The sequence below is a fragment of the Rissa tridactyla genome, chromosome Z, assembly GCF_028500815.1.
Source record: "Rissa tridactyla isolate bRisTri1 chromosome Z, bRisTri1.patW.cur.20221130, whole genome shotgun sequence".
NCBI classification, from domain to species: Eukaryota; Metazoa; Chordata; class Aves; order Charadriiformes; family Laridae; genus Rissa; species Rissa tridactyla.
The window spans coordinates 63,080,563-63,097,523 of NC_071497.1; the positions used below are offsets into that span (position 1 = coordinate 63,080,563).

The 16,961-nt window shown below is 38.5% G+C and overlaps 1 protein-coding gene across 7 annotated transcripts in view; it reads right to left on the reverse strand.

Moving 5' to 3' along the window:
- The window catches only part of MAST4 (microtubule associated serine/threonine kinase family member 4), a 237,554-nt gene that overhangs the window by 45,045 nt on the left and 175,548 nt on the right, over window positions 1–16,961 (reverse strand). For 5 of the 7 annotated variants that reach the window (XM_054186836.1, XM_054186834.1, XM_054186829.1 and 2 more), the window contains 6 exons: window positions 15,328–15,348; window positions 14,523–14,601; window positions 9,478–9,635; window positions 7,382–7,457; window positions 5,785–5,994; window positions 2,639–2,740 (listed from right to left, as the gene is read on the reverse strand). In XM_054186836.1, coding sequence (XP_054042811.1) covers window positions 2,639–2,740; window positions 5,785–5,994; window positions 7,382–7,457; window positions 9,478–9,635; window positions 14,523–14,601; window positions 15,328–15,348 — 646 coding nt within the window. The remainder of the gene's footprint in view (window positions 1–2,638; window positions 2,741–5,784; window positions 5,995–7,381; window positions 7,458–9,477; window positions 9,636–14,522; window positions 14,602–15,327; window positions 15,349–16,961) is intronic. The other 2 variants (XM_054186830.1, XM_054186833.1) reach the window with 1 other exon arrangement.

The following is a 16,961-nucleotide window of genomic DNA, read 5'->3' on the forward strand; positions in this document are numbered from 1 at the left end:
CTTCCCATCTACCTTCATCATGAAAACACCAGCATCTCCTTACCTGCTGCCATGGCAGATGTACAGCTTATCCTCCACTTGCTAGTTAAGCCAAGGTAATTTCAAAACAGATACTTTTAATCATATGAGTGTGTGTGTGTGTATAAATATCTATCTAAATATACAAATGTGCACATATATACATACCCATGTGCAAATAATTAGAAGGAACAAATTTATTTTCTGATCTTCTAGCTCTGTTTCATTTTCCATGTTCAAACAGAGAAAAATCTTTCAATATTTGGCAATAGCTCTTGGCACATATGAAACTAAAAATCTTTATTCATATGATTAACAAGTGAATAAAAATAGGAATTCATATACCGTGAAGACCTGAGCCAAGATCACCATCAGAAAACTGACAGCGTTACAGCATGGTATCTGAAACATCTTATGACAGAAGTGCTGGATTTATTTCCTACAGTGCTATGAACTTTCTTACAGAGGCTGAAGTTTTCCATACCTAGTATCTATTTCAGACAAGACACTCTAACGCATCTGCCAATATTATTCAAAAGTTTCCAGAGGGATGTTATGGGAAAACAATAATATTGTTTCTGTAAGATTACATGATTCCAGTAACATTTATGGATTAGGTTTAACACCTTGTTGCAGGAGAAATGTATTGATTTTGTAGCAGTATGACTAAATTTGTTCAAGCTACCTGCCTCTGTAAAAACATACTGTGCAGCGTTGTTTCATTCCAGCTTAAATCTCCTAAAGATCCCATCTGAAGTCAAAAACACTAAAGCAGCTGTGCTGTCTTTCTCCGCAATTGCTGCTCTGAAACTCTCAACTAAGAGACACGGTCATCTCCTGGCCTCACAGCACTGTCCTTCCACTTGCACCAGCAGGCCCAGCAGGAGGGATAAAGGATGTACAACAGCTCTCTGCTTGAAGCATGGTAAGGCAGAGCAAGTAACCTAGGATAAAATCCCATGGGCAGAAACTGGGAACTAACTGAATGGAGATTTGGACTAGCTAGCTGTAAAGCTTAGCATTTAGGGAGAATGAACTAATGGGCAAATAAATAGGTCACCAGGGGGGAACCTGAATTAAAAAGGTAAATGACAATGCTGATGCTGGGGGCAGGGGTAAATGGGAGAGAGCCAGCAAGCATGGAAGGGAAGGACAAAGGATCATAAAGAAGCCTCAGTCTGCCAGCCCACAGGATGTATTTGGGGGCATTTTTTGATACGTGATGATAGAGAAGGACACAGATCAGAGGGATAACAAGATATCATATGAGACATTGGGTAAAGATGTGGAGAAATGTTTTTTGAACCCTGGGAATGGTGCAGAGAAGATCATACTAGATGTGGAATAAGCATTTCAGGGTTCAGGAGTAATGCAAGTTTGGATTCATTGGCAGAGGCAGGACATGCTAAGGCCTAAAGCCTAACTTTTTTTTTTTTTAAACATCTCTTTCATGCTGATTCAGAGCACAAACCTTATTTTAGATTCCTTCTGAACTGCAAATCATGAACAAACTGCAACTGTGAACACTGAGACGTGATGTTTCCAAAACAAAACAGAGGCAGCTCTCAAAATGCCCATGGCTGAACGAGCCAGGTTGTGGATTAACTGTGCCACAGATGAAGAGACACAGCACAGAGCCCAAATCAGCTTGGAAAGACTTACTAGCTCAGATTCAGCGCCATGCAAATGCAGTTATGACACTTTCAGGAATAACTTGAGTCTAGCAGCAAGTTAGTGGCTTCCACACAAGCCTTGCCAGCCTCAAATGCAGCATCAACACTGTGATCCTGGTATTGGCAAGCAGAGGGGCTCAAAGTCAGCTCAGGCTGCCTGCCAGGCCTGTTGGACTCAGGCTGGCTCTTACATGGTATCTGGGTGTCTACGCTGTCCTCCTGAGTACACTGTGTTCTGCGAGGGTTTATTAGTTCCACTGAACAACTGAAGCACATGGGGTCTGTGCGTAGGAGCAACTTCCCGCACCTAAGCCATCCCAGCTCCCACAGCACGGGCAGGCAAAGCAGAAACACACCCACATGGCGTCACACAAGCTAGCCCAGTCTGGCAACATCAGTGCTATGCCCATGCATAAATAAGTTAACTCTTGTGCTCCTTCTGGTCCCCAGTGCAAGTCCAGCTACCTGCCTGTGCAGATGCCCTAATCCCTCTGCTGCTGTTCCCAGCAGATCAGGTACTGCAGAGCTGACTGCAGACTGCTTATGGCTCTGGCAGTTCAGTAAAACAAAATTACGAAACTTGTAGAGAGAACAACAAGAAAACCACCAAGCAATTATGATTCTGGGACAGTCTTCCCAAGGAATATCAAAGTCTAATAAAATAACAGAAAAATCTAACTGGTTTCTAACTGGAGCTTTCTCAGATGACGAAAGGGATTCTATAATATAGTATTTGCAATAGCAGGGAACCAAACACAACTGCAGGAGGTCCCTGTCAGTCTCATATTCCTGCAATAAAGTAGAAAAGAACCCAGCAACAATGAAGCCCTACCCCGTTGTTCGACATGTTTCAAAAAATGACTGTAAAGGGACATGAATACTAAGCCAGACACCTTCCCTCACAAACAAGTGAAAAAAATACTTATAGTAAGCGCAACCTTACTTACCAGGCATTCCAGTAAGCGAGCAGGACGAGCAATAACAATCAGGATTTTTCGGACAAGTTGCTTAATAAATGCCATTTCTCCACTTTCTGATCGTTCCTGAGCCTAAAAGATAAAAATAAAGCGATAACAAGACAAAGCACATTTGATGCACTATTCAGGAAAATGTACCTGGGTGTTTGAAGCACGTGCTTGAGACAAACAGCACATCAATTTCAAGATGCCAGCAGAAAAAACAAGGATCTGAGCAATCCTGTAATTTCAAATTGACATAAGCCCATTTGTGTAATTCTAACACTGTAACAACAAAATAAAAATGCCTACAACGGATATAATGTCTACTTCATTGTTTTTAAATTTACACAGTATTATTAACATCAGTTTTGCAAAAGGGACTGACTACATTTCAATACAACATATATCTCTCTGCATGTACAGTTGTGTCTCAATTTGTTTATAATCTTAGGATCAAATGAAAACTGACCTAAGTAATATTAATAAACATAAGTGACATCCATGCTAAATCGATACAGGTTTCCTATGGTCACATATCATACCAAAGTGACAATGACATATACATATAAAATACTATATGTGTATACATATATATAAAACTGTATTTGCAGAAAGCTTCATATAAAGGTACATTTAGATAGGAAGACAATGAAAAATTGAGTTCTACAAAGATTATGACAAAGGAGGGAAATGCTATAAAAGAATACATACAGAAAAAATACTTCTAGAAGGTTTGATAACATTTGCACAATGGTCTGAACTGCTTTTCAAATTTCTTTCGAATGCTCCCCTCCAAGAAAAAAATTCTATAATTTAAGGATGCTAATGAATGCAAAGAAGCTGTATCGTTCTCCATCTGTTTAAAACATACTAATAGCCTTTCACTCAAATATCAAGGCATTTATTTGTTCTGAATAGTAGAAACTGTAGACTTAAGTTTTTCATCGTCTCTTGCTTCAAAACCACAAACAGAATTAAGAAACTAACACTTAAAATGTGATTAATATGGACAAATAAGTACTTTTCATCTAATATTTTTTGAAGGAAAAATCCCTGTGAAAATATGAAGCTACATATTGCTCTTAATATAAGCACCACAATCTTAAAACACACCAAATATCCAAGAAGAATTAACCTATGAAGTTTGAAGAAAGGAAAGAGAGGCACAAACACCATCTAGCACTCTGCAATAGGTTTCCAAAGAACCTTAATGGGACACAAGAATTTGTGTTCTGCACACTGTCAACCAAGCCCAAAGAAAACTCTTTTGTAAACAAAACACCTATTTTAATCAGCAGCAAAATTTAAAGCACTTTGTATAGTTTTGTGAAAACTCAGTTGTGTACGCGAACAAAAGACTCTCTACACGTTACATTTGAGAGGGATGAAGCAGAAAAGCATTCAGGTCCACCTGACCTTGACCTTAGAATTATAAAAATGTTGTTTGAACCATGCTGCTCAAATCTCAAGGGAGTCCTCCCATGGTTATGCAAAGTAATTGCAGCATGCCAAGCAGCAGTAGGAGATGCAGCTTCCTACTCAATGTCGCAGCTGGGAATTGACAACAAATAAATCACATGAATTCAAAGCACAACTGAGTGCCCACAACCAAGTTGTGCAAAGAGAAAGTTTTCTTACAATCATATCATGCTATTAACAGGTATTATGCAGTTGACTCAAAAATGTTTTGAGGTATTATGTTTTTGCAGAACAGGAAGTTTTTACATAATAAAGAACTAACATCCTAGACCATGACAAGAAGAGTGTTTCTGTGGTTTGGTTTTTTTTTTTTTTAATAACACACTGCTTTATAAGCAGATTGAAGAATAACGTCCTAGAGTGTTTTTTTTTAAGTGGGTGTTAAGTGAGTGAACATGTACTCCAAACTCTACTGTGTATCCATTTTAAGGGACATATTCTTAGCAGTGATTATCAGTGTTAACAGTGGTTCAGTGAATTAGACATGCTTCCTTGTATTTTGACATTATCGCTAGCATACATAATTCATAGTCAGACACCTCCAGTCAACTGGCCAACTCTGCCTGCACTTTGGCACCATAAAAATATTATTTCACAAGAAGGTCTCTAGTTCAAACTTCCTTTTAACTATGTATATCTCTGTTTAAAAAAACAGGGTTTCTGTGTATTTTCTATGTTTTTTCTCTGTTTAAAAAAACGGGGTTTCAATAATCCAGAAATAAATGACTCATGTCTTAAGTTTTGCATTGCTTTATGAAGAGAAAAAGTTCAAAATAGTGTAACTGCAGGAAAGCTATTTACTGAATAGAAATTAACAAAAACACAGCATAGGAAGAAAAAAAAAAAAAATCAACCAAAACCTTTAGCAACTGCTCTTGCATTCAAAAGAAAGCAAAAGACAAGACATAAATTAAGACAGGCATGATACCTTAACCTCTTGGTTGGAAAATTTCAACCCAATATCAAATATGCTGGTCTATCACATTAACTCTGGCTCATAATGTGCTATCAAATCCCACACAAACGGGTACATTACATACTGTACTCATTGTTTGAAAATGATACCTTCATAAACTGCAGTGACTTATGTCATAGCACATTTATTTTGTCAAGTTCCAAGTTCTTAATTCATGTAGCTGATTATTCTATGGAAGTTTCAACACTTTTAAAAATTACATTATTCCTGTTAATAAACAGCTTAATTAGGAAAGGAATACTATAAATACTTAAATAATTAAATAAACTCTATCTAATGGAAAGCTAAAGGTTGCTGTCTGCTTTCTCAACACAGCAGGCAATTAGTAGGGTTGCTAAAGTGGAAAGTGTATATGTTTCCTCATTTATCCACAGTAAATGGAATAGCAAGTCTCCCCATTTAGGGCTTATGCACACATTTCTGTAAGCAATTTATAACTTGCACTGCATGACAAAATGCTGTTGCTTCTAAAAATCTTTACAACCTATCTATTCCAGACTAGTACACTAGGATGTCTTACAGTCTTTGTAGTGGTCATTATGTAGACTAAAACTGCTATGAATACCACTTTGACAACTATTTGAGTGAACAGTCATGATTATTTCAAGACAACACCACTTAGGCAAACAGATTTAATCAATTTTTCAAGCAAACATAACAGTAATCTCATGGCTCATACCTCCTGTAGCAATTTGTCTAATTTTTGCTGTAATTCAAGGAAGTATCGTGATGTGATAAGGCCCTGGCGAGATTTATCCAAACAATCTCGAGCCAGTTCTGTGATCTGATGGTGGGTAAAACTGAGCACTCCATCTGCCAGGGGAAGGACATTCTCTGGAGAATGATGCGTTATAATGTCCCGAAGCCTCTCCTCCATCTGAGCTGTGGCCTATAGACAAATACATACACAATACATTAAGTCAGCTTTACATGAAACTAACAGCCTCAAAGCTTTTTTCTGATTTTGCAACATTTCTGTACTACCTAAGTAGTCACCTAGCTGTAATGTCTAAAGTGACTGAAGCAAAAAAGCAAGCAAACGCAAAGGCAAAGTGACAGATGACGTTTTCTCCATGTTACCAGTCCAGAAAAGCAGCAGCATTACTGTTCTACTATGCAGATCCTCACCTTTGTCTGCCACTGGTAATTATCTGTGCACTAATCTTGTGATCATCACTAAACAGAACTAAAGGAACACCCATGACTGTAAAACTTTAAGTCCGAGTCAAAATAATAAAAAAAGATAGGGGTCTACTTTGTTCTGCTAAAAATGCAGATACCTTGCTTCCTTTCATACAGGTTATACCATGAAGATATTTCTCTGGGAAGAGTCTGAGTGAACATTAAAAGCACCACAGGCTCACAGCTCCTGCCAGATGTGTCTGCAGGTTGCTGGATGTGTCTGTTTCACAGAACCAACTGTCTGGTTCTCACAAAACTCCAGATGCTTAAGAAAAAACCCTTGAAGATATTTTTCTTATTAAAAGGTAATCCCACACCTCTTAGTTCATATCTCAAACACTGAAATGAGTGGGTCATTCCACATTTCAGATTGCTGCTCAATCGCTCTGCAAATCCTGACAAATCTCTCCTCACGTTTCTATGAAGAAATATGAAGATTTTTTTCCTATTTTTTAGGAACTTCCAAAAAACTTTTTGGAACAGTATCAGCTTTACCTTACTTTATTTTCCAGGGGTCATCAAAATCCTAGGAGCAACCAAGAGCACAGTGCTCCGACCTACACACCTGCACCTAGGAAGCTGTTTGTGTTTCAACCTCTGGAGACAACAGCAATGGGTCCTCACATTTAGTATCTCATAGTCAAATGCCCACAACTGTGTACAGATCTTCACAGTTAAAATAAAGATACAATGAGTGTTTGGGAAAAGGAATAAATGCTACTAAAGGAAGGAATTTGCAGGTATATCAGCAGATGACTTAGCAACAACTATTTTTGGTTTACTAATTCAGTATACATTTGCCCCAAGTACACACCACCTATTGAAACAGAATGTACCGTCGGTTTCCAATCAGCAGAATGTATTACCAACATGATTCATTTCAAAACCAGTTCAGCAGCTTTGCCAAATGAATGTCCAGTTCTCAGCAGGGATTTTCTTTATTGTGATTTTGTCTTTGTAATAAGAGCTTGGTGATGTTTTATGAAAGCCATTACAGGGCCGGATCATTAGTTCCCATAACAAAAATACCACTTACTTAAAACCTATGTAGCCTATCAATTTAGATACTGGGTATCTTAAATATAATTCATTACCTTTGGGAACCTTTCTTTGTAGACATGGTTCATCATAATTATTTCATTGTCACAGCAGGCAGGAGAACGTCCAGGGCTGCAAGCAAAGCAAATTATCCCTTTAAACTTGTCTCAGCATGAGCTACAATTATTATATTTTTGTACAGTTTCTTTGCAACAAAAAGTAAACATAGGCTTCACTAGGAAGGTACCTTCTCTCATCAGTAGTACACTTGGTTTCTTTCTGCTATTTCTGGCCAGGCCCTAAAGACTATTCCATGTGCTTGACATCTAACTGCTAACTATGTTATTTTCTTTGTTTGTAACTACGCTTCAGGATACAGGCAGTTTTGCAACACTTGTGAACATCACCTTTTTCTCAGAAGGGCAACAGAGGTATATTTAACTGTCAATTACGGCTGTACCCGCCCCTTTGAAGGTTGCATACAATCAAAATAGTAAGACCTGACCAAGAACTCCATTAGTTGCAAGTGAGAAAGTGGAGAAGAGTGAGGCTTTTTTTTTTTTCTTAAAACAGATCATTAAAAAAAATAAATCAAAACAATTGCTTTTCAGTCTGACGAGCAGATAAAGGCAGCAACTTCCTACAAATAAGACCATACATATGCATGAATTCCATCAATGCTGGTGCACTGTGCCTGTAAAAAAAAGCATGAGACTTGCAGGGAAACAATCCAAAAAAAGTACCCATGGCCTCAGCTAACCTACAAAACTGGTTTTTTTTGCTATTATGAGCCTCATTGTCCATGATAAATTCCTTTGAAAATTCTCCACCTGATTTTCCTGGGCTGGTGACACTGGCCCATTTAGTCTGGTCTAAAAGATGCAGATCTAAAACAAACCCCACAAAGGGGATACTATCTTCTAGGAGTGACTTTATCATTCCATGTACATAGGTGTTTCTGGCATGAGCACAAAAAATAGCTCTTGGCTTTCTCAAAGAGCAAAACTGAACACTAAAATTTGTCCCAAAATATCACAATAGTGGGTCCTGTAACTGATGTGGACAATATGTTGTGGGCATCCACAAGCAAATCCACTGAGGACAGGGCAGGCACATAATTTCATCACAACGCTTCTGAAGTACAATCCCCTTCCTCAAGATGCTTGTCTGTTGTTTTTTCCCCTGGAGTATTTGCACACATTCTGTGAGTTCAAATGGAAGGTTTTAAGTTAAAAGAATAACAGAAACTAAAAAAAATTAAAGATGTGGCAATAAATGCAATATAGCTTCAATGTGTATTCTTCTAATGAAGAAACGTGATTTTTTTTCTTAGTAATCGTTGCGCAGCTTCATGTAGGTAGCAACTACATTTGTCGCAGTAGCGTACACAGATTTTAAGATACATTAATAAAAAAGTGGAGTTAAAATATATTGCACTAAAAACCCTTAATCCTTAAGATTTGCATACCTGTGAAACAATTTTTAAACTTTGGAAAGGATGAATATGACAATTAGAAGTGTAATACTCCTTTTTTTTTTTCCCTTTCCAGTTCTTGCAAACTTAATCCATAAAATTCATCTGCATTTTCCAAACCTAAACTATTCTGACAGTTTAGAACTGATCTTGGATAAAACACATCTTACACAAATGGCCACTACATATGAAATGCAGAGGCCTAGTCTTTGGGAAATAAGAAACTGAAGTTCATCTTGGCTGAAGAAAATAAATGAGTGCATACTGCCCCACCCAGCTATGTGCTCTTTATCATGTTTCTTTACAGGTAGTCATAGGATAGAAATATATTTTGAATTAGTTTTGCAAATAAAGACTTTAGTCTGTGAACAGTTTGAACTCTGGAAGAGAACCAGTGCTACAGTAAGATCAACAGTGACTAGTTCATCAAGACAGTTCACACGAGTTAGTTGCCTTCATTAAGGCCTAGCTTAACAATGTTAACCACTGAAGCAAGCCACGATCAAAACCAGGAGCAAGAATTTAAAAGGACTGTTCATAATTCAGCCTCGGATGCATACTTTCTGTATTATACTTCAGCAATTTCAAGAATAGTGAATGCCCCCAATGTACAAAACCACGATGCTCCAGAATATGTGACTTTAGATCCAACCCCTATTTCCAGACAGACAAACTCACCTGAGACTTCGGGACCGAGGGCGCATCGCAGTGGTCCTGCACCTGTTATCACTGGCAATGCTCTCAGTGGTACAGAAATGTTTAGACAAAAAATGTAGTTCATCAGGTGTCGGTTGGTATGGTAACTGGTGTAGCTTCTCTTGGGATGAGCAGGATGACTGCAAGAGCAGAAAAGAACACAAGATTCTATTAGAGTGAAAAAACATTTTCAAGACCATAATCAGTGCTCATGAATAAAGCCATTTAATTTAAAAATTATAGTTACTGTTTTCCATGCCTCACTACCAATTTAACAAAGAAAATAAATAATTAGTCTCAACTTAATGTGGTAAATATAGAGTAAGTATAAAAAAACCCCTACTTCGGTACCAGAAGAAAGAGGCACTGCATTTCAAAAGTTCAAATTTCTTCTAAGGCAAAGATGACATCTAATGTCAGTAACACAGACCAGTACATAAGAATAGTTGAAACAGTGTCTGCTGAAAATTGATTGAGTAAGATAGCCTAAGCATATAACCATAGAGTAGAACTTACTGCCGCAACAAACTGCAAAACTACAGAATGAAAGTACTTCACTATCCAAGTTTAGGACATTACTGATGCTTTTTAAAATAAAATGGAATATAACCTAAATTCTTACTGAAAAAAAATCATGCGCTATTTTCTTACAAAATCCTGTAAATTCAAAGCGAAGTGAAAGAACTTAGTAATTTATCAAAGACGGGTTCTATGACTGACAAAAGTAAAAGGAATTAGACTGAAACCATACAATTAGTATAAAACTGGAAGATACAGACAGGTATGAAATTGTAAGTGCTACCACAAAATTACAGAAGTGCCCTGCAAAACTGCATATATAAAGCCACACTACATAAAGCAGTGCAGATATCATACTACCATATTTTACTGTCTTTTATGCAGCGCAGCTAGCTACCTGAGACACACTAAATGTCTGGAGGTAGAACTGAGAAACTACTTCCCTGAACCTGGATTTCATGTCCTTATAAAGAACATGTACATAGTTCAATGCATTAGCCTTGCTAATCTGGACTGACAAGTGTAGACAGAGAAATGCCCCACTGCTTCTGGTACCAAAACTAGTTTCCAAGATAGCTCATTCACGAATATCGTTGTATGACTGCACAAAGCTGCTGGTACCATGCAAACACTCCCTTTATTTTACTTGAGGAGGGGAGGAAGTCCAAAAACCTTTACGTCTTTCTGGAGCTCTTCAGTCTCCAGCTGGCTTTTTCAAGAAAATTAGTTTCTTCTATATGCCAGTCTTCACGTGCACATTATTATTCTTATCTGTCTTCTGATATAGGACATCAAGGCCCCTGCCTGGCTGCTCTTTTATTGGAAGCCGACACAGTAAAAGCTTCTTTGCTATGTCATCCCTAGTGAGGAAAATCACTAAGCTTTTGTAGTGCACAAACGTTGTCCTACATTGCCAAGGTCAGCAGGTAAGCACAGCAACTAGACAGTCTTCATAATTTCCTGGCAACTTGCGTGGTAAAGACTGAATATATCCTAATTCCTAAGAACTCAAGAAAAGATCACTTATCACACTAGATCATATAAAGTCATCTCCTAAAAATCAAAAAAAGAACAAAACCTGCTGATGGGAAAGGTTAACTCACACAGTACTGGTCTACGTGGGAAGGCTTCATCACATCAGAACAAGTTGAAGTCTGCAAGTTTGCATTACCTTGCTTTGCTGCAGGCTAAGCAGCATGCGCACCAAGAATGTACCACAGTTCACATGATAGGTAGTAACTTGTCAAGTCACAGTAACTCATTTGTGAAATTTCGCCGTAGCACATTACCATGCATAATTCAGCACACAGCATAGATAAGTTCTTTCTTATCTCACACTATGGCAGCTAGTTGCAGTTAACCTCAAGGCTTATTTCCTACAGCCACCCTCTATAAGATGAAAGATACTATAGCACAGGGAAATTTCCCAATACAGACTGTCACAGATGGCTATTTCTATAAAATCAATCTCTACCTCTTCAGCTTCACAGGATTCAGGGAAGATCAGGAGGGCAATAACCCATATCACACTTTTCCTCACATAAGGTGTCACAGAGTCTAGACCCAACAGGATTAAAGTGAGGATCTTCCTTTCACTAACAACCCTCAGTTGTGCCAGGACCATCACAGGCACGGAAGGCATTTTCTTAGAGGTCTGAATTCTGATTTCTGTACAAATCCGAATTTTCATAGCAAAACTCTTTAAAAAATTAGCTTTCCTGGCATTCTAGAATAGCTGTTCCAAAAATCACATGAAATTTAATATATTTTTAATATCCACAACTACATTGCATCACAGCAACTCAAACTGTCCTTCCAACACAGAAAGGGAAATCTGCAGCCAGTAACAGCTAATGTAACCCCAAAGTCTCTTTACCCACCTCATTACCCCATTTCCCTATCCAAATAAGCTTCCAAAAATGTAATTTACTGGCAAAAACATGCAACTGAGTATTCTCTCAATTCATCTTTTTTATAGGTTTGCTCTTCTAGAAGACATACAATAATCTCAACTACATCTCATAACTTGCAAGATCTGATCCAACTTTGCTAAAATACAACACACCAAGAGCTTCTTTTCAAGTGAACAATCTTAGCGGCAGATATCTTCACGTCATTTCAACTTTGATGTGAGAAGTGGTATATGTGGTACTTGCACCACTTCTACACCCATGAGCTTCCATTAAATTGGCAATTCCATCAATCTCTTCACTTTCAATATTAAAAAAGAAAAAACAGGCTAACAAGAAATGGTGTGCTACACTCACCTGAGTATAATCATGACTACCACAGACCCTTCTGCCCCTGCTTTGACTTTCAGTTGCTTGTAAAAATCAAAGTTGTGCTCTACTGTGATGTGTAAAAACTGTTTCTGGTCTCCAGTTGATACATCTCTGGATTAATGTGAAACTTATTTATCCAGCACTGAAAAGGGAGTATTCTGTATGTATACTTAGGCTACTGTGTGTGAAGTGGTCTCTCACTGGAGAGCTAAGAGTTTGTAAGAATGCAGAGAAGGAGGTTGCGCAGTGCTAGCTGTTTAGGATTCTGAAAAACTATATGAAACCAATTAGATGGGCACACTTTCAATTTTCATTTTCAGATTCACGTATATTGTCCAGTGGGTAAGAGAAGAAAGTAAAAAGCATCTCTACTAAGAAGCAAAGACATAGTGGCTAGATTTAGAATTCAGCGGTTGTTGCAGTGCTTTTGCAGGGCCCATCAGCATTAGAGGATTCTTGTGGAAAAAACCCACAAACCTAGCAATAAGAAATATATGGCATGAATTCTCTACTGCGGGCTTCTTCAACAATATTCAAACTTATTTATTGGAAAAACAGTCTTTACAGAACTTGAGATCTCTAAGTCCATAAATGACAGTACTGTATTTTTTCATAAGAAATGCAAAAATTATGTAAAACTGCTTCAGATTCTGGCATGCATACAATAGTTAGTAACCCTAAAAGGGAAAGAAGTATATGAACTAGAATTACCATTTTAAAATTGAAGATGTTGAAGAAAAATCATATGAGTATGGACTGAAAATTAAAACTGTGTTTCTGACACAGCTTTTCATTTCCTTTCTAGTACAAACCTGTTTCTTATAACAATGATGGGGTTGCTATGGCAATTACTTATTATCTGACATAACCTCCTTTACATCAATATATTTTAAGTGGAGAGCACAGCATATTTGATTTAGTTCCAATGAGAGGTGTACAAACATGTACTATGGAAAGCGGTCAGGGAATTAATGCTTTTAATTATTTTTGCCAAGCAATTGGCTTGGCAAAAGTAAGATCTACACAGGAAAGAAAGCAGAGGTCAAAAATCAGTGCTGCTGAGGAACAGTTCTGAAGACACATGAAATCCCTCAACCTGGTTTGAAGTCAGCAAGAATTGACTTGACTTACCAGAACCCTCTGTAGACAAAAAATATAAGAGTTGATCAGAACATAAAACGGTCACGTTTCAACACTGTATAGGACATGGAGCTCAGCAATTTCACAAGAGAAACAAAACACACCCAGGGGAAGAGAAAAAGTACTTCTTTAAATGATACAACCCTTAAGCTAAAAGATACAAAACAACAAAAAAATTAAAAGTCATAGTTGGATCCACAAGGACCAGGCCATTTACTGCAGAAAATGCAATGTAACTGTCAAAATGACAACTATTTGCTATTTCCAAAGCAGGCTTCTTCCACAACTCATCTCCCAGCCTCTCAGGTGTGACTACCAACAGACAGCTTAGTTCCATGTTGTAACACAACCCAGTACTTCCTCTCCAGTGTAGGGGTGTGCATGATGTGCAGAAGTACAGACTCATACATCTCCCACTGCCTAGCTCCTAAGTATTGAAGCAAGATCTCATGCACTGCCATGATGCACATCAGGAGTCAGATGGTACATGTATGGCAGGGGGGGCCGGTACAAGATCACATCAAAAGGATTGCTCTAGCAGGCGAAAATTAACAATTTAGATTTACATTTATCCTATTATGTATCCTAAAGCATTCTTCTATTTTAATTATAGCCATCTAAAATGCTAAATATCTAACCTATTATCATGCACCAACATCTAACTATCACGAAAGAAAAAAGCCAGGCAAACACATGATTCATCCCACCTTGAGACAGCAGTCTAACCTAGGATGGAGGAATCATATCATAGAGTTGTTTCTCTTTCTTTTCGTTATCAAGGCAGCCTCACATAAGACTTGATACCTAACTACCATACGGTTAAGGCAGTATGGTTCCTACTGCCCCACAGATCAAAAGTGGGTAGTTCAACACTACTCACTGCCACAAAATATCTCTAAGCAAAGCACACATCGCCTTAAGTTTTCTTCTACTTCAGCGAAGAAAAGCAGTTTCATATCCCTTATCAATGCAAAGTCTATCAACAGTAACAAAACCTACATTGCATTCTCTTAAGAGAAGCAAAGTACATTTGAGAAGATAAGGCACGTAACAGAAATCTATCAGCACAGCAAAGTGGATACTTACAGAAACAGTCGAGCTGGGTGTATTTGTACCATAGCCAGAAGAAGGGAGAGAAGCCAAAGACCAGCGGCGACCATCAGTCCTGTTGTGAAATCAAGCTTAGTCAAGGGAACACTGCAGCATCCTAATACAAAAACATCTGTGGAAGTTGCATTCCAAAACCATGATACAAACAGGGTTTTTAATAAAGAGTAAACTTTCACAGGGGACCACAATAAACAAGCATTCAGCAAGGATGACTTAGCCTTACAGAATATTTTTTTTAGTCTGCTTTTCTAGTTAAAAACCTGTCAGATGAAACAATCAGAAAGTGAATGAACAGCTCCACAGAACTGGTGTCTCACTAACACACACAGAAATGGACAACAGGTCTTCACAACTCTCAGGTCCATCAGATGAAAATTCATGAGAAGCAAATTTGAAACTTGTGAATAAATGCAAACACAATGCTCTGAACCACAGAATAACCACCAGAGACTGCTTTAAATACAAGGGTAGTGCTGTCTTAAGTGGCATCAGTACAGGATACCAGCAAACTTGCAGGCTCATGTCAAATAACTGCAAAGAATGATTAGGTAAAAAACAAACTTGGTAAGTGTTAGATACGTAAATCAGGAAAAACATCTTTGCAGCAAAAACATGCTCACTCAAAATACAATGAAAAAATAATTATAACTAAAACCAATTTCTGTTCTTCACTGCTTGAGGTTAGCTACACATACACAATATGGAACTTGAACATTCAATGTGACGAACCAAAAAACAACTATGGTAGCCGTGTTTCAATTTTTGAGGAGGTAACACTTACCTGTCATTCCGGTGCCCATGACTGGAGTACAATTGTACCAAATATGTTAAAAAAAGCAAAGTAATACAGAAAATAAATAAAAGGACACTTTTTTTTAACAAACTATATGATATTGGGGGAAAGGTGAATTGAAGCTCTGTTTTACAGCCAGTACAAAGATCAACTCTTAAGTCTGATTTACACAAAAAGTATAATTTCATAAAGGAGAACAGAAGTCATGCCAAATCAGAAACCTTAAACCTCTTGATGCAACTTCCCTACCCTTCAAGCTTAACTGTCTAAAAAACCCCTTGCCTCTCTCAATACCTTATTTCCTACTCCCATTTAACCATCCACAAGCTTGAACCCAAGTCTCTGTGACTTTTAATACATACAATGTGAGAAAAGAAACTACAGTACAGAATTACTGCTAAAAAAAAGAGAACATGTGTTAGAGGAACTGCTGACATTATCAAAGACTGAACTCTGGAAGAAAATTCCTCCTCCAAAATTTTGTTTTTAAATCATTAATTCTGCTCCCTTCTCCCCTTCCCCCCTGGTATGCATGAGCTACCTCCAGACTAATGAACAATTCTAAAAAGGAGTTTTCTCTCCATTTTGGCTCAGCTGCACAGATAAATATGTTCACAGTTAAAGGAACAAGGACTTGGAAGGTATTTAAACATGGGTGAGACCCATATACTCTGCAGCTGTGAGACAGAAAATACTTTCTTGCTGAATAACTCATATTGAACAGGGTTCCTGCATCACACAGCAACTCTCACACAGAAGAGCCATCAAGGGTGGAAATGGGATATCACAGAAAGTTATCTGGGAAGCAAAGACAGAAGAATAGGAGGTATCCATAAGGGAAGAAGGGAAAATAGGTCAGGAAGCGCCTACAGCATTTTCCCCTGGACTCTTATACACCATTTGTCTTTGCCCCACAGTGCAGTCCTACCCATTTCCCAGCAGCTCTGGAAAGCAGGACTATCACCTACCCATGGCCTTGTAGATGCTGGACTTACCTGTACCAGCAGAAGAGGCCTAAGCAGTGGCTACCAAAGACACAGGCTATTCCTGGGCATTGACTGCCCCACCAGATGTGGGCAGAGGAAGGTGACACTCCTGCTCGTTGCCGAGGGGCCAGGGGAAGGCTGCCTCCAGCCTGGTGCACCAACTGGCAGCGTGGCAGAGGGCAGCCTTCCCATTGTAGCTCCCTTTGCTGTCACTGCTGCATGGCGTGGCCAGCAGCTGATGAGAGACAGCTATGCTAGGAAGCCCTCCTTTCCCACAGTAGGCTTCCAGACCACTTCTTTTCCATTTCCCTCCCTTCCTCACACTTCCCTAGCTTTTTGGTACCCCCATGACTGGGGGACAGGGCATGGAAAAGGAATACCCATACACCTATACCCCCTCGCCTTTGTTCCTTCAACCTGCTCTGTCCCACACACACACACTGTCCTCCCCTTCCTTTGTATTGTCATTAAATTTATAAAACATAACAGAAACGACATGAAGTCATAAGTCTGAGAACTGCTCTCATTAACCACAGCTCACTTTACTACCAAAATGCATCCTATCACAGGTTATATGACAACAACCACAAGACACATACCAAATTCTTATGAAAGTTTTACATTATTGCTGTTTTA